General features: G+C 50.8%; 1 protein-coding gene across 1 annotated transcript in view; it reads right to left on the reverse strand.

The window, feature by feature from the left end:
- Hcn4 (hyperpolarization activated cyclic nucleotide gated potassium channel 4) overlaps window positions 1-22,584 on the reverse strand; it is a 38,351-nt gene that overhangs the window by 5,380 nt on the left and 10,387 nt on the right. Inside the window, exons 2-4 of the mRNA XM_027926141.2 lie at window positions 11,708-12,131; window positions 2,825-2,986; window positions 414-632 (exon numbers count right to left, since the gene is read on the reverse strand). Coding sequence (XP_027781942.2) covers window positions 414-632; window positions 2,825-2,986; window positions 11,708-12,131 — 805 coding nt within the window. The remainder of the gene's footprint in view (window positions 1-413; window positions 633-2,824; window positions 2,987-11,707; window positions 12,132-22,584) is intronic.

Consider the following 22,584-nt stretch of genomic DNA (forward strand, 5'->3'; position numbering starts at 1 on the left):
AGCCAGCAAAGGCGAGCAAGTAGGACTGGTCAGAGAGATAGGAGGAAGCCAAGAGCGCGCAGTCATGGAAACCAAGCAAGGCCAAGAAGGAGCAGGAGTCTGCAAATACCAGGAGGCCAAGCGAGATGAGGCCCCAAAAGACCCACTGGATTCAACAACACCCAGAGCGCTGATGCCTCAGTGCAGACAGACAGGCCCCCAGCTACAGGACAGGGAAGGCATGGAAGGTACAGATAGTGAGACACTTATAAGTTTAAATCCAGGGAGTGAAGCAGTTCTCATTCAGGAGGTGACCCCTGCTCTGTCTCTCACACTAGACATTTGGGGGCTGGCCACATGTGCTCCCTCATACAAAGGACCAGTGGGCAGGTCCTCCTGAGAGAGCCCTGGGTGGACGTGGCTCTCCAACCTACCTTCTCCTGGTACTGGCGCCGGGAGGAGTCCAGGGACTGGATGAGAGCAGTGGCGTGGCCGATGAACATGGCGTAGCAGGTGGCACCCACAATCATGCTGAGCATGGTGAGCCAGACGTCAGACATGCCCACGGGTGCCTGCCGTCCATATCCAATGCACAGCATGTGGCTCATGGCCTTGAAGAGGGCATATGAGTACTGCTTCCCCCACGAGTTGTTCTGTGGACAGACATAAATGGGCGTGGACCAGTGAGGGGGAAGGCCCATCTCACTGGCACCTCGGACATTCCCTGCTGCCTTGTCTCCCTCCACCTAACTCCTCCCCAGTGGCTGAGCCCCAGGCTCCCATCTTGCTGACAGACGAAGGCTTTAGGTGAGTGGCAGAGAGGCCAAGACTATGGTGTCAGTGGATCCTCCGTTTAGGCCATCCTCTTCCAGTGGAGGGCAGGGGTCAGACTGGAAGACCCATCAAAGGGCTGGGAGCTGGCCTAGCCTTGGTCTGACCTCAGCCCTGAGGGTTGCCCTGGAGCCTCCTGGTTGAGTAGCAACAGGCTCCGGGCTGAGCCACCCTGCTGTCCTTCCCTTGCTGAAATAACTCCATCCCCCACCCCTAAACAGCTGTCAAGTGAAGCCCATTTCCCCACTGACCTCAATTATAAAACCGATATGCTTTCCCTGGGGGGGATGGCTCTAGAAGACTGTCCTCCTTTTGGGTGAGCAGAAATTAAAGCTGCCGAGCTAACTGGCTTCCAACAGAACACCGGCCAGTACCCACAGGGCAGTGGCCACCAGTTCTCTTCCCACCGCCCCCAAAGGTGGACTCTCTGGAACACGGTGTGTGGGGCAGGAGGAGGGAAGCAGGGAGCGAGGCTCCTGGCTATTTTTTTTTTAAGTCATTGATGGACCTTTATTTTATTTATCTTTAGTGGTGCTGAGGATCGAACCCAGTGTCTCACACATGATAGGCAAGCACTCTGCCACTGAGCTGCAGCCCCAACCCTCCTGGCTATTTTTGTCTCCAAAGCCAGTCAGTTTCTCAGGGAAGGCTCGGTGGGGGAACACTGGGCTCTGAGGGACCATCACAAATTTAGTGCATGTGTGGGCTTGTCTCCACACAGAGGAACCTGCCCCAAACAAGGGGGCTGCCAGAACCCCAGCCACAGCCCTCTCGCAGTGTCTCTCTCACAAGGTGGAGATGTTAGTAACAACGCAGAAACCCACCCAGGACACAACTCACAGAGCTCTAAGCACTTCTGCAGGCACCAGGCTGTCCCAAGTCCCTGAAAGAAGTAAAGCATAGAGCCACAGAGCCTCCATGTTCCAGTCATGCAGACCATCCTAGACGGAGTCAGGCTTGTTCCTGGGGCCTGGGGGCTCAATCCAGATGAGGGCAGGATGGACAAAGTTGGTCTCCAGAGGTAGAAGGGTGTCCTGTGTCATGTGTCATCCACCCCCCACCTGCCTTGGGGAACAAGGGCAGCCCCTAGGTGCTCTAGTCTGGGCTTCTGGCTGGCCTTCACTGCTGAGCCTCTGGGGACCAGGAAATTCAACCCATATGGCCAATTCATTTACACTTAGCTCATCAAAAAGCTGTTTTGTAAAGGCCTATTTGATGCTGAAAGATGCCTCAGGGTCTCTTTCACCTCTTTCAAAGCCAATTTTTCCTCCACTGGTGCCCTGGGGATCTGCTTTCAGGCCAAACCAAACAATCTGGGAGGGAGTATAGGGAAGCAGGAGCTCAGCAGAGCCAGAGAAGGGCTCACAGGTACGGGTCCCCGCCCTGCAGGAGCCCTTCCCATGCACAGCAGGGCTGGGGGACTCTCCCCTAGGGCTTCCAAGGCCCCAAGTCCAACTTCTCTCACCCACCCACAAGGCTAGAGGAGGGGGCAGGCTCTGTCCTCTCTGCCCTCTGTGCTCAAGATGCCACCCATGTATCCATTGGGGAACGGTGACAGCCCAGCTCTGCCCCTGGAGCAGAAAGTCACACTGTAAAATCTGGTGGTACATGTGTGACACAAATAATGCCCTTGCAGGCTTCTGTTTTCCCGGGCTCAGCTTCTAGGGGCCAGAAGTAAGAGGGTGGGAACCTTCAGCCCAGCTTTGTCACACTGATAGAACAGGAGGTCACCTAGGTTTAGTCTCCTTGGGTAAAATTAGGCCAAATATCAGGGCTCCCCGCAACAGGTGAGACTATAAGAAGGTGGTGGTAACAGCCCTCAGCCGAGAGCCCTGGGAGCGGATTCCTGGACTGGGCAAAGCTCGGCCTGGAATGAATACAGACATGTGCCCTTCGGGCAGTCACGTGCCGGGATTCAGGAGTTCTGAGCTGTCAATCCTCTCTATCATTTGGACCTCTGGAGAAGGAACCCCCAACCCCCAGCCCAGAGCGAGGGCCTCCTGGGTGCACTCACCACCATGTGGTTGATGGACACCCAGCAGTCGTCGGGAAAGTCCTGCAGCATGGGCACCAGGAACTGCAGGCAGCCGTCCCAGTGGCAGAGCAGGAGCATCATGCCGATGAGGTTCACAATGCGCACCACGGCGCTGGCCAGGTCGTAGGTCATGTGGAAGATCTGCCAGCAGAGGTGGAGATGTTGGCAGAGTTAGGTGAGAGGACAGGAGGAGTGGTGACCCCCTCCTGGCCAGATCCTGAGCAGCTGTGGGCACTGTCTCCACTTTCAATGCAGAGCACCTGCTCAGCAGGAGATCAGGCTGGGGCCAGGGAGGGAGGGCACTAGAAGAGGCACGCTGCAGGTGTGGGTCTTAGAGGGATGCTCTGGGCATCCATGCAGATACGGGCACCTCCCACAGGAGGTGCAACCATCCAAGACATGTGGGAAGAGGCTCCCTGGAGCCCCTTGCAGCCCACCTCTTCAGCTTGGCTAGGGCATTGATACACCAGAGTTCTCTGGCCTGTCATCCTGAGGGTTCCTTAGGGACCATGGTCTGGAATCAAGCTCAGGGCGTGATGTTTTCCTAAATCTGTCATTGAACTCTCAGAATCCACCCAGGAGCAGTGGGCTCTGCCAAAGCCAGCCATGGAACTGTAGATAGAGCTGCACAGGCCCACAGGTTCCATGTTCAGACAGATGATCCTAGTCCCAGTTCTGATACAACTCCTAGCTACATGACCTTGAGAACGTCCCCAAACCTCTCTGATCATATTTTGTCATCTGCAAAATGATGATAAAATCCTTAACTGAGTGAGTTGTCAAAAGGATTAAATTATACATATAAAGTACTTAGTACTGAGTATAGAAGTATTCAATAAATTATAAGCCATTATGAACTGATAAGTTGTTATTAATAATTAACCTTTATGATTAGTTAATATGTATTAGCAATATGCGTTTCCTTATACTTCAGTGAAGAAGTATGAGAAGCACGCTCACAAGCCCAGCCCACTGCACCTGCCCTTTTCCACTGGTAGTACCGAGTGGGAGGCTGTAGTGTGGCAGGGCAGGATCCAAGTGGGGATTCATCCCTGACTCACCTTCATCCTCCCAAAAGTGCCACACTAGTATATGATAGGGACTCATGCATGGCAGAAGTCGTGGTGACAGGGTAGTCAGGGGATGGAGAGGTGAAGAGACATCTTGAGGAAGGTCTGTGGAAGTTCTAGCCTTGCTTCTGGCCTGGGAGACTTTGTAGGGGTGCCTCCAGCCATCCAGTTCTGGTCCCTCCATACTGTTCCCAGGCAGAGACACCCCTCTTAGACAGAGGCATTAGGTCAAAATCATGGACTGTCGAATGTCACAGAGACTTAGTTGAAATCCATTTCAGAAGGGGAAACTGAGGCCCAAAGAGACAGAACCTAGATATTTCAACTCTCGGTTGAGAGCCAATGACACGGGCTGCAGAGACAGTGGTCAGCAGGGGGCAGGACAGCAACCTCTTGGACTCACTGGACTGAGTACCTAGCTCCTGAGCTATATGCCTAGCTCCATAGATATATGCCTACCCCTGATACTGGAGTGTCTAGACAAGGGGACAAATTGTTCTACAAACTACAAGCTTACGTATTTCAAGTTGTAAATCAGGCTGAAAAACTGTTAAAGGAAACATTCTGTGGTCCTACCTTGACAGAATACACCATCATAACACCCTGGAGGGCCCAGCTCTAAACTAGAACTTCAGAAAACCACACCAGAACATGGGCCACCTGTCTTCTCTGACTCTGTTCCACAGCGAGGAACCTCAGGCCACAACCAAGCTCCATCCATGCCACCACTACCGACAGCTTCCTGTGAAGGGTCAGGGGAGTGTACATGAGCAGGGACCTGAGTAGGGGCCTACACAGGCCCAGGAAGCAGACTTCTGGCTGTTTGTGTCAGGAATGCTAGGTCCCAGGTACCCCAGTCTGATCTAGAAAGAGTTTCAGAGAGCCCCCAGACTATGAGCCCAACAGGGCCCTTCTTCCCTGGGTCTCAGGGCAGTACCCTCGGAATGACCCAAACATCTACTCCACAATCTGCAAAAGGTCAGCCTGTGTCAGTACCCAATAACTCTCCCTCCCTGTGGGGGGCAGGGAAGAAAGTGCCCCTGCTCACTCAGAGCTCAGAGTGTTGTTTTGGGAAGTCAGTCACACCCAGGAGAGCAACATGAGAAGGAGTGGGTAGGAACTCAGCATGAGAGACAGATACGCAGGGTGCAGTGGGCTACGCAGCAGACTGGCCAGGCTCTCAGCAACCCCCTTCCAGGTGTTGCTGTCCTGCACAGCTGCCCACAGGTCCTGCAGCCACAGACACAGACACAGACATAGCTGAGGATTTCCCTGGCTGTGGAGGGTATCAGTCTGGGGTATCTCTATGCAAACCCTGTAGGGAGCCTCACTGGATAAGGGGATCCCCAGGATGCTGCTGTTCTGCCTCCACCACAAGGAATGATGATCTTCCTTACCTGAGGCCTTCCTGTTGTTCTCTCTCCAATCCCTGAGATATCCCATTTCCTTGTTTCTGTTATGCCCAAGACACACAGGTAGACAAGAGTGACAGATGGGCTCATCTGTTCAGCTGTCTCCCTTGTCTATCTCCATATGGATCCATCCCAAACTGTTCCTCCCAGCTCACAACTGGCATCACTCTTCATGTAGCTGAGCAACAAAAACCCAACAGCCAGCCTGATTCCTCCCATTCTCTCACCCCAGCCCCATACCCAATCCAACACCAATCTAGTTCCTTTGAGCCCCACTTCCCATGAAGACATCCTCAAATAATACACTTTACTGCAATCCCAGTAAGACCCTATTCCAAACACTCCAGATGACTGCCCCAACCTCCCGATGAGGCTCCCTGAACCTCTAATCCATTCTCAACCAAGAAACAGAGCTCTTCGAGACCTCAATCAGATCTTGTCACTCTTCCACTTCAAAACTTCCAGTGACTTCCCTTTGCACCTCAGAGTGCACTCTCTCTGCTAACTGTGGCCTCAGTGTCCTGGCCCCTGACTATCTGCCTAACCCACATCCCACCCTCAGCCCAAGGCCTTCCACCTTCTGCCACACTGGCCTTCCCTCAGGTCCTTGAATGGGCCAGCCTCGGGGCTCAGTATGGGGCTTGCTAGTCCATCGTCTTTCCTCCAGCTCCTCCTCATCCTCCTGTCTTGACTGCTTCCCTGGAGAGGCCTTCCTGACCCCTCTATGTGAAGTAGCCAATGGCCCTCACCTCCCACCCTCATTATGACTCTTTGCCCTCATTTATTTCCTCCGTGGAATTCTCACTATCTAAAGTGACATTTACTTACTGTCATACAGCTCCACAAGGCAGGGCTCTTTTCTGTATTTTTCACTTCTGCATTCCTCCATGCTTAGCACAGGGGCATGAGAAACATCTGCTGATTGTCTGAATATATGCATGTATGCTTAAATGAATGAAGGGGACATAGAGGAGCTACAGGAAGCCTCCAGCCATGTCTACAAAGTGCCCCAGCCTGTCACAGTCCATACATACTGCTCCTTTCTATAAATCGCTCTGGGTCCTAAGGCATCGGGGTTGGCATGTGTTCACGCAGGGCCCTCTTTCGCATCACTTATGTTTTTCTTTTCTTCATAACTAACCTTCCAAGATCAAGTCTTTGTCTAATTTTGCCCTATTGTGATCTCAGCAATGAAAATGCCACAGAGCACGTGGCAGGGTCTCAGGAACTGAGAAGTGCTTAATGACGAAGGTGAAGGTGACAATGACAGTGATGGGGCTGGTGGTGAACAGGGCTCCCGCCAGTGTATACAGTGGAAATAAAAAAGGGTAGACTGGTGCGTCCCACACAGAGCATGTGGTGGCAGTGCCTGGTGGGAAGGAAGGAGGAGTCAGATGTGGGGAGGCTGTGGGGTGGGGGAGGACACTGCAACTGGTTCCCAAACACTGCAAAGCCAGCGTACCATCAAGGTCAGAGTTGAGCCTCCTGGGAATTGTGGGTCGGGGGCACATCCATTCAGGCTAGGAGTATACTCACCCACCCCAGCACTAGTCCCACGATTTGGTTGCTGAGAACAAGACAGGATGTTGCTGGGAGAAGCTGCCTGATACTCGTATGTCCCATGGGCTAGGGCCACAGCCCACGTGCCACTCAGCTGTACTGTGCAAATATTTGCCTTGCTCTTTATTTTCATTAAAACCCCCTTTTATGATGTTGGTTTTGACTGTGGGGGTTGAGCACCTTCATTTCCAGGCTACCACAGGCCTTGCCAGGCAAGGTCTGGGCAGCTCACACTTTGCCCACCTGGCATGGCTCACTCCCACTCCTGCAGTTTGTCATCTGCAGTGCAGGACATCGCAACATGTCTTTCACCTTGGGCAAATGTCTTTCCCCTCAGAGCCTCATTATCTGTGGAATGGGTCAGTAAGTGTCAGTTCTCAGGGCTGTCTTGGGGGCCAGGTGTAATAATGTCCCCGGGTGGTACACAGTGCTACTCTGCATAGTAGGTACTCTGTTAGTTATTTTCTTTCACCCTCTTTCTCAGCCCTTCAAACAGAGTTGCTTTCTCAGTCCTGGGGGACCCCAGAAATCACCATTCAGGTTGCCATGAGTTTCCATCAAGATCTCTTCTTGGGACCTGATTGAGTTCCCTCCCAGAGACTCATTTGCTCTTTAAGGAAAAGAACACACGTCTACCTAGGTCTCAGGAACAAGTGTTCCTGCATGGAGGGCAGCAATCCAAGCCTGAGAGGGTGGCCAGGCAAGGGTATCCTGAGCACACCCTGTAGTACCTGGACTGAGAGTCACACTGGGTCCCTTGCTAGGGCCAGCAGAGTGGGCCATCTCCGGCTCCCATGACCACTCCTCTGTGTTATCCCCTACCACTCAAGTCAGAGAGATGGAGAACTCAAGGCCCTCAGAGGGAGGGACTTGTCAGAGGCCACACAGCCTACAGCCCTCTTTCTGCCGTTCTAGGTTGCTGAGGGAGAGAAGAGGCTTCTGGGATGGGTCACTGGAGTGCTGGGCCCTGCAGGGGAACATCTGAAGGGGGGCAACCAAGGTTTCTAACAATAGCCTGCATGCCTGTAACAAGCTCACACCTCAGAGGGAGGGAAAAGGCTGGCTGGGAGAGGCTTGGGAAGGAGGCTGCTGACCTAGATCGCCTAGGATGGAGGCAGAGGCTGCATCCCCTGTGAGGGTGGCTTGCACCTGCCCTGAACACTCCATCCTCCTGCCACCAACACTTGGGAAATCTCCTGGGCTGTAGCGCTGGGACTAGCTCAGGAAGATAGCTGAACCTGAGGGTCAGGAGCCTCACCACTCCACAGCTTCATCTTTGGAAAGCTTTCCCAGTCTGGGAGAAGCAGACTCCCCATGGCCCCTGCCCCTGGAGCTTCCTCCTTTAGGCCCCATCAGCCACAACCATGTGCTCAGGATCAGCTAACACCATTTTTACCAAGAGAAATGCGAGCTGGGGACTAAGCCTCAGGGAGCCATAGCCTCAGACACCAGCACTTCCCTGACAGTTGGGGAAACTGAGACCCAAAGAAGGAAAGAGATTCAAATAAGGACTTGAAGAGGAGATATATACTTAATATAAACTATATACTTCCCTCCCCAGCTCTCCTATAGACCCCAGGCCTCAAAGGGTCTTCATACTGCTGTTCCAGGACAAACTAAGGCTGGGAGAAGTCCTAGGGCTGGGACGGGTTGGAAAGGACCTGGAGACAGGATGCCGAGGCCAGCTGGGAAACCCCAATCCAATCCCAGGGGTTGAGTGGAGCCCTTGGCTGGGCTGTGTGCCTGGCAGAAACTAGCTCAAAGCAATTTCCTCCCCAGCTGGTAGGAGAGATAAGGGCATATGTGGAGGGAGTGGAGAGTCATTTATCTGGCCTCCTGGGATCTCCCTTCCTGCCCCATGAGATTGGATAGTGATGTACAGTTCAGAGACTTGACCTAAGGCCTCCTGGGCCTTCTACCTCCCCTAAGGAGAGGTGGGGACTGGAGCTTGCCAGATCAATTCTGGGGAGTCCAGAGGATAGCCAGGCCAGAGGAACAATGGGGACGGTAACCCTGGGCCTGAGCCCCAGAATGTACAGCGTAGGGACAGTAAAGAAGAGCTTAGCTCTGTCCCAAGATTCTCCTGGCCCGGCAGCCAGCAACTCTGCCAACTCCCACCAAATAGCATGGCCACTAGAGCCCCAGCCCTAAGTGGGGAGCAAATCAGCCCCCAGAGTGCTGGAGTCTGGAGACCAAAACCAGTGCCAGAGAAGGGAGGGAGCCAACACATCTCTGCTTTGATGACGGTCTAATTCCGAGTCCAAGAACAATAGAAGTTGAAGGGTTTCTCAGGTTCTGAGGGAGCCATTTCTACCTGGTACAGAAACCAGGAGATAAGCCTCTCAGGGCATCCTGCGAAATATGCCTCTAACCTTCCTTCACAGACACCGACCACTATAGGAATTGTCCCTTCTCAGTCCTGAGCTCAGACCCACATGGTAACATCTCTCTGGACCTAGATGTCCCCCAGGTAACACAAATCAACCTGACACAAACTCTTCCCTGCTCTCCACCCCATCACCCACCACACTTTTCCCCTTTCTGATCTCAGTTGGGAGTCGTCCCTACTCCTCTGGTCCCCACTGTCCCACCCAGGACAGAGCACAGGTAGACCTGCTGGACTGAATGGAGTCCATCACCCACTGGGGATGTACCCAGCCATCAGAGAGAATATTAATGGAGTCAAAGTCATGGAATCAGGGAACAGAAGTCTTGGTCAAAAATACCACCCCTGGGGCAACTGACCCTTCTCATCTTCAATTTCCTCTCTGGAAAATAGGGGTGATAAGTTTTGCCCTGTCTACCTTTCCAGCTATGTGTGAGGAAACAATGAAATATTACCAAGACAACAGGGCAATATTTATTAAATGGCTCTTCTGCACCAGGATTCATGTGAAGGCCTCCACAGCCATCAGGAAATTCTCACACCCATTGTGCAGATAGAAAGAATGAAGCTCAGAGAGACAAGGTGGCACCAAGGTCACACAACTAGGAATGCAGAGCTGGCATTTTAACTTTGGTCTCAAATGTGTCATTCTAGCTCCAAAGCCCCTGAGCATTCCATTACACCAGGCAGAGACTGCCACACTGATGGGAGCCAAGAGAGCCAACTCGATTCTGCCCCAGTTCTGCCAAAGTTCTGCTGCATGACCTTGGGCAAGTCATTGCTCCTCTTTGTCAGCAGGAATAATGTAAATTTCTAAGCCAAAGAGAATTTCTGCCACAGAGCAATTCTGCCAAGCTGGTGTAGGCACTTCTTCACGACACATGTGTTCATGACGCCTCTGACCTGAATCTGCCGGTGCCCCAACCATCAGCCATGGATGCTGCCAGCCAGGGCCCAGGCTGCTGCTAGGGGTGGGGGTAGAGGACTTTGTAATCTTATCATGGAACTTTCCATCTGATCAAGCAGGGGTCCTGGAGGTCAGGAGACCAGCAGCGAGAAGCAGCAAGAAATGTACCCAGCAAGAAGCCTTCCCAGCATAGCCCACTCCACATGCCAATGTGGGTGTCTCGTAAAACACGACTCCCCACAACTCCAGGTACCCCCAGGCTAGCCTGCCTGCTGTTGCTGCCAAAACAAGTAACATGGGTGGGTGGTGAACACAGACTGAAGTGCCCAGCAAGGTCACCCATGCTTCTTCCCTGTGGCCCTCCTTTTTTCCTCCTACAGATAACTGCTCCAGCTCATGGATGAGTTAGGATTGTTCAGAATGGTGCTGGCCCACACAGTTCATTTACAATTTTTTCTTTAGTTGCTGTAGCCGATTCCCACAGCCCCTTTACAGTGATTGTGCACAGGACTCCAGGCTCCCCAGGCACTTTACCTCCTCCAGTGTCTGTATCAGAGGCCTTTCCCAGACTGCTGGAAACTGTTTTGGCTGCTTGCACTGAGGGTGGGGAGGCCCCAAACCACTGACTGACAAGTAAGGGGATAGCAACATTCCAACTCTTTTCTGTAATTGGGACCACATCAATGTATGGTGTATACTGTCTGCAGAGCTCCTCATGAGATTGGTCAAAAATCACCCTCCATGGAACTTTGCTAAATGTCCCACACTTGCTTGGCTTTGGACCTTTCCCTGTCTCTCTTCTCCATTCCCTTATCAGGTTTACCTAGGAATGCTACCATGAAAATCACTTTCACATAATCCTCCTCTGAGGGTCTGCTCCAGAAAAACTCAATCTAAGATAATTGCCAACAAAATCTGTATAAAAATCAAGACTTCTGTTTCTCATGATATAGCTGTAGATCTATCAACCTCTTTGGCCTATTCCTATGTGGCAGCAATTAGCTAGAACCAAGAAGAGGCTGCTCAATACAGACGGAAGGTATGTTCCTCAGTTAACCCAATTCCATCACCCTCATTACTGTCCCCAACTGGCCCTTTTCACCCATTCACATTCCCTGCCAGGCCCCCAAAGACTTAGCGTTTACAATCCCCCAAATATGGTGCAGTTGTTATCAGGGCAGGCTCTGGAGTCAGTGAGCTCCATGTTCCAGGTTCACCATTTGACCTTGTGTAAATCATTTCATCTCTGTCTCTCAGTTTCTTCATGTGAAAAACAAGGGTCTCCATGTACCTATATGTTCTATGATTGTTATGGACTTCAATGGAATACTGTGTGCACAGTGCTTTGTGTAGTATCTAACACATGACAAGAGACCAAGAAATTACCAATATTTCTCCTCTTGGAGCAGGTATGCCTGCTATAATATGACAGTACAATCCAACTATCTGAGATTACCTGCTTGCTGGTTCTTCTCTTCGCCTGAGAAAATACCCCTTTATCCCAAGAGATTTGGTCTGACCACTCACCTCTTCCCACTGGTGAATATATCGAATGAGGCGGGAGAGACGCAAGAGGCGCAGGAGGCTGAGGATCTTGGTGAATCGGACGATTCGCAGGGCCCGAGCAGTCTTGTAGACCTCTGAGTCAATGCGTGTCTCCACAATGAGGAAGATGTAGTCCACAGGAATGGAGGAGATGAAATCCACCACAAACCAGCTTTTTAGGTACTTCATCTTTATCCGTTGCGGGTCCAGAATGATCTCTGTGTTGTCCTCCACCACAATCCCTGTGCGGAAGTTGAGGACCAAATCGATCAGGAAGAATGTGTCTGATACCACGTTGAAGACGATCCACGGTGTGGTGTTCTCATCCTTGAAGAAGGTGATGCCAACAGGAATGATGATCAGGTTTCCCACCATCAGCAGCAGCATGGTCAGATCCCAGTAAAATCTGCCCAGAGACACAGGATGTCAATCACCAGAAGGAGAGAGAGGACAAGTTACAAGACTAAGAGAGAAAGCTCCAGAGGAGAGCAGATGGGAGAGAGAGAAGTCTTGGAAAGTTCCAAGACTCAGGGAGACAGGCACATGGATACCAGAGCAAGATGTGGGGATTGCAGACACAGGAAATGACACAGAAAGAGGCTCTTCATTCACTAAGGATAACCTCCTTCCTGCCCTTTGGTGAGCGCCCCAGGTAACAAGCCTCCTCCACTTACCCCCACCCTTCTAGTGAGAGTCAGATTGAAAAGCAAGTCAAACAATGACACCCAGAAGAAAGTGAGAGGTTGTTTTAATGACAAGAGCAGCTCACCTCAAACACCCCAGGCCCAGGCCATCCTCCTTGAGGGTTAGCTGTGGCCTGAGACAGGTTATCAGACAGAGATCAGAGAGCAGGTAAAGTCTAGGTGTAGCAGTGCCTGGGAGGCAGAGGCCTCAGTTCTAACCTTGTCTCTGTCACGGGTATCTATGTAATATACAGCACATGCTCTCCCCACTCTGGGCCTCCATTTTCTCCTTCTCCCACACTGGCTCTCTGATGTCCCCTTTAGCCAGAAAATGTCTGACCATCTTCCTCCCTCAGAGGTTTGCATCCTAGCATGGAGGTGTGAATGGGGCAGGGGTAGCATCAAAGCAGGAAGTGTCAATGGGGGGATTTCTGGCACCAGTGAGGTACCACTCAGTGCAATCAAGGGAGACCAGCTCAGGGCTTCCAGCATCATTGTCCTAAGGCCTCAAAGCACCTGCAAGTCCTTCCTCAGGGAGGTCAAAGGGATCTTCAGGGCAAAGCCTCTGAGAAGCTGAGCAATGTGAAGATGTATAAAGTCAACTCATCTCTGTTGGGTGATCATTCTACCTGGTCCAGCAGAGGGCCTTCTGGAGTGTGGAGACAGTACAGATAGGCACCGACCCTGCATCTAGAAGATAAGGCCAATCATTCCAAAGATCCCACCCAAGCATCAACCATCCCAGGGCTGGTCCCAAGACTGAGAACTTGCACCGCAGAGCTCTTTCTCTCTACTATTAATTCAGACAATTACACAGAGACAGATAAAGGTATGAGTCAGGCAGAAATAAGCATACCTTCTTCCAGAATAAATAACCTTTCAGCCATCTTTCACTCTCCACGGCAGAGAAGCCAGAAGGAAGTAAATGGGAGAAAGACGAGCTCCCTCTCTTCAAGTTTTCAGAGGGCTCCCCCCCAAACTGAAGTGTTCCTGCCCAAAGAGTTCCAGGTTTGCAAAGAAATTACTTCACAGCAAACTGTTTTCTTTGGCAGACTCAAAATGATGCTGTGAGTCAAGGAGAGGGCAGGGCCTACCTCACTGAAGGTAGGCAACACAGCTGTCCCAAGTCAAACTGCTCAGGGAACGGCGGCTTCTGCAAAGGCAGCTTCCAGCAGCTCCTTTGAAAGTCAGGGCCTCAGAGGAGCCAAAACTTCTCATTCTAAGGCTAGTGCCCAGATGTCAATGTCTGCTTCTTCCCTTCTCCAGGACCCACCACCCCTTCTTCAGCTCCAATATCCCTATGGCTACTGGGACAACCCAGTGAAGGTCTGGGGCCACACCCCAGCCATCACACCCTCCTGCAAAGAATACACCCAGAACACATCCCCTAATGAGTGTTGGAGGAGAATGGTTTCAGCTTCCATGGGGTGTTTTTGAGCTGTGTACACTCTCTGCCCAGCTGCACACATGTCACTCCAAGACAGCTGTATATACTCATTAGAAGCCACGTCCAGGTATCCCCATTCACACACACAGTACACAAACACCCCTATGTACACACCACCGTCATTCCTTTCCATTTAATTTCTTGGGGTAAAGAAAACAAACCAAAAAAAAAAAACTGTGGCATAGAGAAGCCACTGAGGGCCATGTGGTCCTCTGTACATAAAGCTAATAATATGCCCAGGCTAGAGGAGTTTCTAAAATTAACAGATCGGGTGCGCGAGGCGGCTGGGAATGCTGACTTGGGCAGGCCTGCCACTCCAGCGGGTTTCTTCGCTCCCCCCAGCTCTAGTTCTCTCAATTATAGACCAAATTCAAGACAGTAATTAACAGGAGAATGTTTGCATTTAGTGGTCTTCATAAAACCAAATTACGAGAGGCAAAAACACCCATTTCCTTACATTCTGACTAATTGTTTCAATCTTGAGTTTCCAGATGCTCAAGTTATTTCTGGTGCCTAGTCTGGGCTGGGGTCGGAACACCAGAGCATTTGTCTCCACAAATCACTGTCTGGAAGCCTCACAGAGCTGCTTGAGGGGGCAGCATAATCTGGTGGGAAGAGGCACAGGCTCTGGGGCCAGCCCACCTGGGTTCCACTCCTGCTCCATCACTCACTCTCCCCCTGCCTCAGTTTATTCATCTGCTCAATGAAGATAATCACAGTACCTAACTAGTAAACTTGTTAAGAGAATGAAGTTAATTGTTATATGTAAATGTTTTGGCCTTTGTTCCGTGTTATGAAATGAGTGAATAAATAACTCAAACCAACAGATTTTCAGGAAGGAGGTGAGAGATGTGGAAGTTAAATTTTTCAGAGAAGAGAAAAAGCAAAGCATCTACTGGGAATGGGATTGGAGGGAAACCTCTAATAAACTCAGGAAAGCCAGTGACAGACGGCAGGGGCCACAATACCTGATTAATCAGATAACAGAACCTATTTACTCCAGCATCCAGATGCAATAACCCGAAAATTCATGATCCCATCAGAGGCTAAGGCTTGGGTGGAAGGCAAGTTGGGCAGCGATGTGAAAAACATCCCATGCAGCCCGGCATCCAAAAGGTGGGCTCCTGTGGTCTAGAAGGGTGAAGTCAGGAAAATGATCCTAAATGAAGTGAGAGGACTCAGGCTTTGGAAGCTGCCCTTGGCCTTGTGGACTACCCTTCCTTGCTCATTGCCAGATGGTTGCACAGATCTCTGAAAGCCTGGGCAGGCCTGAGCCAAGAATTGTGTTCAGCACCACGGACAGCACCCGTCACGCCTGCCAGCCCTGTTCTGCAGGTCCAACCCCAGAAACTTGGCAAGAGCCTCCCCCTGGCATCCTCAGCTCCCTAGTCCATCTTCATTCTCAATTCTGATGGTCATAACCCTCTCAAGTGATTCCTTAATGTGTCTGGGCTTTTTCATCAGGGGCTCCTTGGTGACAGAAAAACCTTTATTCATAAAGACCCCAGTCAGGGGCCATGGCATATGCCTGTAATCCCAGCGGCTCAGGAGGCTGAGGCAAGAGGATTGTGAGTTCAAAGCTAGCCTCAGCAACTTGGCAAGACCCTGTCTCTAAATCAAATATAAAAAGGACCAGGGAATGCTCAGTGGTTCAGTGTCTGGGAGTTCAAGCCCCGGTACCAAAAAAAGAAAAGACCCCAAAATATCACACTTACTTTGTGTTTTCCATGATTTTTTTTTCATTTAACCCTCACACCAACACTATGGTTGCTATTAATTTTATAGATAATGACACTGAAGCTCAAAGAGAAGTCTTTTCCCAAGATACACAGCTAATTAGGAACAGAGGCAAGATTCAGAGAGATCTGTGGGACTCTAGAGTCTGAGGGTATCAGGCACCTCAGTGGGAGGCAGGAGGAAGACAAGCCTTTCTGGCATGTTTCTCATGCAGCCCCTGTCTCAGAGACAGGAGAAGTGGGGGCTTCAAAGAGTATGCAAAGGGACCTACCTTCCTGATCCTGGAGTCTTCTGAGGTACTTCCTGAGTAGGGATGTAGTACACCTCTCAAATGTTTAAAGCAACTTGAGCTGGGTGTGGTAGCACACACCTATCCCAGAGACTCAGGAGGCTGAGGCAGGAGGCTGGTGAGTTCAAAGCCAACCTCAGCAAAAACGAGATGCTAAGCAACTCAGTGAGACCCTGTCTCTAAATAAAATAAAAAACAGAGCTGAGGATGTGCTCAGTGGACGAGGGCCCCTGAGTTCAATCTCCAGTATGTGCCACACACCACCCCCGAAAAAAAAGCACCTTGGTCACTAGCAGTCAGTTAATTGGGAACATTTGCACCCATTCCAAAGAACAGAAAACTAAGACCCACAAAGAAAGAAATAGTAGTATTCCCAAAGCCTTGAAATAGATACCCAGTGCTCCCCTAGCAATGCTCTGCCCCAGAATCACCTGTGAATAAGTCCCAAAATCCAAGCTATGTAACCAAGGTGGCAGTGTCATGTACTGATAAAGAATCAACCAGTGGACAGCCAGACTCAGACATACTGGAGTTCATAAACGCCTGAATCCAAGGCCTCATTCTGTTTAAAGCCAGAGGACCCTCCTCTACCCCAGGGCTCTCTAAGCTGACAGGAGTCTTGCTCAGAAGGCCACAGCTGGGCTCTGGATACCCAGGAGAGAAGTAGTGAGGGGCAGATCCCATGGTCCCCAGGTTCTCTCCAAAACAAGCAGCACACCCAGTGCCCATCTTCTCCTGCTCCCACGGAGCGGACAGCTCTAGTCAGACACCACTCCTACCACCAGACCTGCATTCCCACCTGCCTGCAAAATTTGTCCCCCTGGAGGGCAGCGCAGTCTGCATTTCAATCACCTGGGTTCCAAATCTCAAGTCACCCCCCCCCAGAGCCTTCTCTTACCTTCCACCCATCCCCACAAGTCCCCCCGAAAGCTTCCAAGTCTCACCTGGCTTCTTCCATCGTGATTTCTGAATCTCCCTCTGACTGATCTGGCCCAGATCTGCTCTTCACCTGGACCCTTGCACCCATTTCCTGCCTGGTCTCCAGCCCCAACCTCTTTCTCTCCAACTCACACACTGTCTGCATTTTATTTCCAAATTATGATGAAGTCGCCCCTATCTTGAACTCTTGTGGTGAATCACCATTATTGAAGAAAGCTTGGGCTCCTGGGTCTGGAACCCTTCCCTCTTCTCCCTACTCTGGGCTTGTATGTCTATATTAGCAAATGTCGTACCCTTCATCAGGTAACACATGACCCTCATTCCAACCCCTGCAAAAACCATGGAACCTAATAACCCAGGAATCTTCATGTCTGAGAAAAAGATGAAAGCTGGGATATTCCCCTCCATTTGTGATCTAGCCTTTGGTTTTCCAGGACCAATGAAGATACCACCCAAAGTGATAATAAAGACCATGTAAATGGAGGAGGGCAGCAGTCAAATTCTGTTTGGCACTTACTGTTTGACAGGCACTAGTCTTAGCACTTTGGATATATTTAATCCTCATAAAACCCTATGAAGGAAATACTGTGATTATGCCCATTTTACAGATGAGGAGACTGAGGCATGCAAAGTTGAGAACTTTGTTACATGTGGTAGATCAAGAATTTGAATGCAAGCTGGGCATGATGGCTCATGCCTATAATTCCAGTGGCTCTGGAGACTGAGGCAGGAGGATCCCCAAGTTCAAAGACAACCTCAGCAATTTAGTGATACCCTGTCTCCAAATAAAAAGGGGCTGGGGATGTGGCTCAGTGGTTAAATGCCCCTGGGTTCAATCCCTGGTACCAAAAAATAAATAAATAAAAAAGAATTCAGGGGCAGGGGTTGTGGCTCAGAGGTGGAGCGCTCGCCTAGCATGCGTGAGGCACTGGGTTCGATCTTCAGCACCACATAAAAAATATAAAATAAAATAAAGATATTGTGTTCACCTATAACTAAAAAAAATTTAAAAGGGAATTAAAACACAAATAAGCTGACTATAGAATCCCACTTTCTAACTATGTTACAGAAATATGAATCTGGCAAATGATATTTTATTACTCCCTGTCTCTGTGCCTCCACTTCCTCCTCCTCTCCCTCCCTAATCTCTCTCTTGTGTTCTCTTCCAGGTACCTTCATCTCAACTTTTTTACTCCCTAACCCCTCTGCTTCTCTCCTTAAGTGAACCTTAATTGCATCGTAAGGTCATCACTCTCCCAAATCCCTCATGCCTCAAGGTCAGGGGTGAGTCAGCATTGTCCCCTCTCCCTACTGCTGCCACTTCCTTCCTATGGTAGAAAGGTCTATAAGATCCTTTGGGCATCCTGTCATCTGCTGGCCATCCTTCCAGCATCCATCTGCTACCCTCAGGGACCACGGCAATACTGGCACCTGGTTTTCAACCTTCTGTTCCATGCCAAATCCTGCCATCACCCTGAGTGACTTCTATTCCCTATCATCGACGCAGACAACCCCCAGCTCTTGGGAGCTGAAAGCCCTGACTCTAACAACTCCATGCCAGGCATCCATCCCAGCTGCATACTCTGGACCACGTCACCACATCCCCTTGCTCCATCTCTGCAGTCTCAGGTGAGCCAACCCCTCCAGCCTCCTTCCTGCCCAGCTCTCATGCAGCTGGGCTTCATCTATCCTGCAGTGTCCTGGGAGCTCACAGTCTGCTGACTCCTCAGATCCTCCCCAAAAGAGCTGGCCTGTCTTCCTGTAATCTGCTCACCCCAGACATAATGGTCTAGTTCATGCACCTCTCTAATACACTAATCCTGATGCCCTGCCTTTCTGGAGCCCTCTTCAAACACCAGAACCCCGGGCCAGATTGTATGGGATTTTTGCAGAAAACCCCACAACCTCAGACCAGTTCTACTAAATATCCAAGTTCCTTTAGCTCCCTGTGCCTCAACATTCTCATGGAATGTCCAAATGCAGTTGGGCACTTGCCTCTGTGGGTCCATCCCCCAGGAACCTCTAGCTAATTTCCCTACCCATTCTCCAGAGCAATTATTTCAGATGACTGCCTCTCACCTCAAAGCTCTGAGACTGACTGCCATGTTCCCCTTCACCATCAGTGGATGACACCACCTGGTACTCCACAGAGAAGAGGGAAGCCACCAGAATGTCCGCTTCTGCTTTCCACAACCAGACCTGATTGTGTATCCCTCATCCTCAACCTCTTCCTTTCCTTCCAGTCCCCAGGGAATCAGGATCTCTTCCACTTACCTGCTTTATACCATCCCCTTTTCCTCCCCAGGGACCTTATGGGAGATCCCCTCTCTTGTCCGTGTCTTCAATTTCTCCCATCGATCCTTTTCCATTACCTTTGTTTTTAGGCTCTCTAAAGATGGCAACTGAGGCTGAGACTGTTTCCAGCCTGACCTGCATAGATCACTGGAGACAGAATACCCACACACACCCTCCTGCCCCCCACCACTGCCTCCTTCCTGCACAGCCTCCCCTCACTGACCCCAGGGTCCCTCCACTATAATAGATGAATTGCTTTCTTCCTCCCACCACTGCCTAGCCACCAGGGCTCTATTTTTAACCCACCTCAAAATCTCTGACTCAGAATCACAGGGCTCCCAGGTAGCTTCTCCCTGGGCTGCCAGAGGCTGCCTCAGACAGTTAGATTTAAAGCCAAGGGCACCAAGTGCTTGGTTCATGGGGGCTGGGGGTGGAGGCAGGTTTGGATTTTGACATACCTTTATTTTCTAATTTTTCTGTGATGATAGTTCTTTTGAGTAACAAGATTTGTTGTTGTTGTTTAAACTCCAAATGACCCTATTCCCCTAGCTCTTTGGCCCTTTTCTGACCTGGGCCGAGGTCCTAGCCTGTCATGATACATTGAGGGCTAATCTTGGCCACTTTCCAGGGAGAAAGTGAGCTGTATGAGGGTGATTGATCTTCTCTTCCATGTCTGCGACCCTTCTGTCACACAGTGTAGTGCCTCTGCACATATGAACACTCAGGGATCCTCCTAAGGGCCACACTAGTGGGCTTTAGTAGGTGTGGGGTGGAGCCTGACAGCCGCATTGCTAATAAGCTCCACAGTGATGACAAGGCTGCTCCAGGGTTTGGCCACTTCTGTGCAGCCCTGGGCAAGTCACTTAACCTCTCCAAGCCCATTTTCTCATGTGCAAAATGAGATCATTAATGCCCATGTCCCAGGACTCTGGGAGAAGGAAACAAGATGGTATTTCTAACACACTCTATAGCATAAATACTTGATATATTTAGCCATTATCATCATCATCATAGTTATTTTTGTGACCACTAAGATGCAGGGCTCGGACTGAGGGTTATGAGAATTCTGAGAGAGATGGACTGGCCCCACCTCAAGCAGCCCTGTCTTGGGGAAGGGCAGACCCACTCCACAGAGGGGTGAGGACTCAGGCCAGCTCCATGAGAAACAGGGTCCTAAGCTGAGGAATGAGATGAGGAGCTTGTCTGGCCATAGGCTGGGGACAACCAGAGGAGAAATTCAGCCAGGCTTTAGGATATGGATGCAGGAGCAGAGGGCAGCATGGCCTGCTGTTTACCAAAGCCTCAGAGATGGAGTGGGGCCCGGGGTGTCGATGGGTCAGGAAGGTCGGCACTGTGGCTCGAGGCCCATGCCACACATGGAAGGAGTCTCTGATGGGGACTAACTTGCTGTGTGACCTTGAACAAGTCTTGACTCTTAGATTCCCTACTGGTTCTAGAGAGAATGAATCTAGACAACCTCTAAAGACACACCAGATTCCATGAGTCCTCAGTGTAGAGGCTAGAGGCCAGCCGGGGCAGCTGAGTGGGTGGAAGCTGCTAAGGGAAGGAAGCACCTCAGAGAACTCAGATTCCCCCACCAGTCTGACATGGGTCTGAAGAGAAGATGGAGGGCATTCTGAACACCAGACTAAAAAGTCAGGACTCTTCTGGGGACCATGAAGAGCCCTGAAAGTTGTAGAAGAGAATTCCTTAAGGAAAAGATTGTAGCTGCACCATCCTGACAGCACAGCTGGCCAAAGGAACAGTTCAAGGTAACAATCCATCACTTCTCTGATGGACCGAGACCTCTGGAGTCCCTAAGTCTGTGCAGAAAGACCCACACTAGTGTATGTGTACATGTGCGAGAGAGAGCACACATTCTCAAACTGCACAGCAGGGGACATCTGCTCTGCTCTATAATGCTCCAGGCTGCCAAGATGCTGTGTTCCCTCAAGCTAATAGCCTAACTCTTCTGTGCTTCGCCCAGCTGACAAGACCATCTGGGGAAAACTGGGGAGAAGACAAGCAGTTGAAGAACTTTTCAGCTCAGCTTTCAAGATTCAAAGAAGACTCAAACACCACTCCCCCAGGAACCTCCTGTTCTACCACTCAGGCGAATGGAACAAAAATAGATATTGTTGTGGAGTAGCACGTGAGCACAACCTCTGGGGTAATGAGGTAGGAGAGCTCACCTGCTCACGCTGGAAGGTGCCACCAGTGCACCAGTGTGAAGGAGGAAGCAGGCTTGCGTTGCAACATACGGCTTGGGGATGGATTTGGGGCAGAATGTCCTAAGTCCAGTCAGCACTGGTCACGGAAGGGCCGATGAGGAAGCTATGGGAGGGCTGCCCCATAAAGGGGAGCTAAATACTGCTATACATAACCCCCCTTCTTCTGAGAGGGGGGAGGGCAGGTCAAGCAATAAAGATCCCCGGGGAGTGTATGGGCTCCAAAGACACGAAGCTGGGTGGGTCTCTGTGCCTTCTCTCCAGGAAAACACAGTCTAACAAAGAAGCTGAGCAAGGGCCATGTTCCCTGAGGTCCCGCCCAGCCCCACATTTTTGTGATTCTGATTCCTAACAACCTGTATGGAAGAAAGGGGAACAGCTCCCTGGAGAGGTGGGCCTATCACCAATGGGCTTGGATGCTGGGCCCAGAAGTCAGGATTTTACACCTGCTCTGGGGAGCCACTGAAGGGCAGAAGCACATGGAGCCATCAGAAAACTGCAGACTGTTAACACAGGAAGGGCCATAGGGATGCCCCAGTTCATGGGCTCCCAAAGTGACGGAAACAGAATCACCTGGGGTGCTTTCCAAAATTGTACCTGCCAAGCCTAACTTGGGGAGGCCCAGGCACCATGATTATATAAAGCCCCCAGGGAACTCTGCAGGAATCGCCAATTTAGGCTTTGAGATCTTGCTAAAACCCAGCCCCTCTTCAGTCCCGTTTTCAGCTGGGGAAAGCAAGGTACAGGAAAGTGAGGCCTCACCTAAGACCACATGACTGGCTTCTGATTCACAGGGCTGTCCTCTCGGCCCTATCCCCAGAATCTGCCTCCCCAGAGCCTCTGGGGCAGGAGAGACAGCCTTTTCAGTTTCTTTCTTCTGCCAACCCATAGTGGACAGTTCTGCTGACGTGTCTCACAGGGATCCTCCAAGCACACTTTCCAGTATGACTTGGGGTCTCCATGGGTGCTCAACACTGAACTCTTCTGAGGTCTAAGCTTCAAGAGCCCCTAGGAATTGACCCCTAGGAGCGGGGAGGGCATAGTTGGGGCTCTTTGAAGAAGTGCAACATTTCAGCTTGTTTTCATTAGGTCTCTGCTCTGTCAGTCCTTGGATAGGATGTCCAGGGAATAAAGAAAGAATAACCATCACTCTACAGGGGCCATGATATAATTGGGCAGCTGGGTGTGTAACTACACGACCAAGGAGACCCCACCTGGTTCCTCAAGTTTAAGGGCTGGCA

Source organism: Marmota flaviventris, chromosome 2 (assembly GCF_047511675.1).
Source record: "Marmota flaviventris isolate mMarFla1 chromosome 2, mMarFla1.hap1, whole genome shotgun sequence".
NCBI classification, from domain to species: Eukaryota; Metazoa; Chordata; class Mammalia; order Rodentia; family Sciuridae; genus Marmota; species Marmota flaviventris.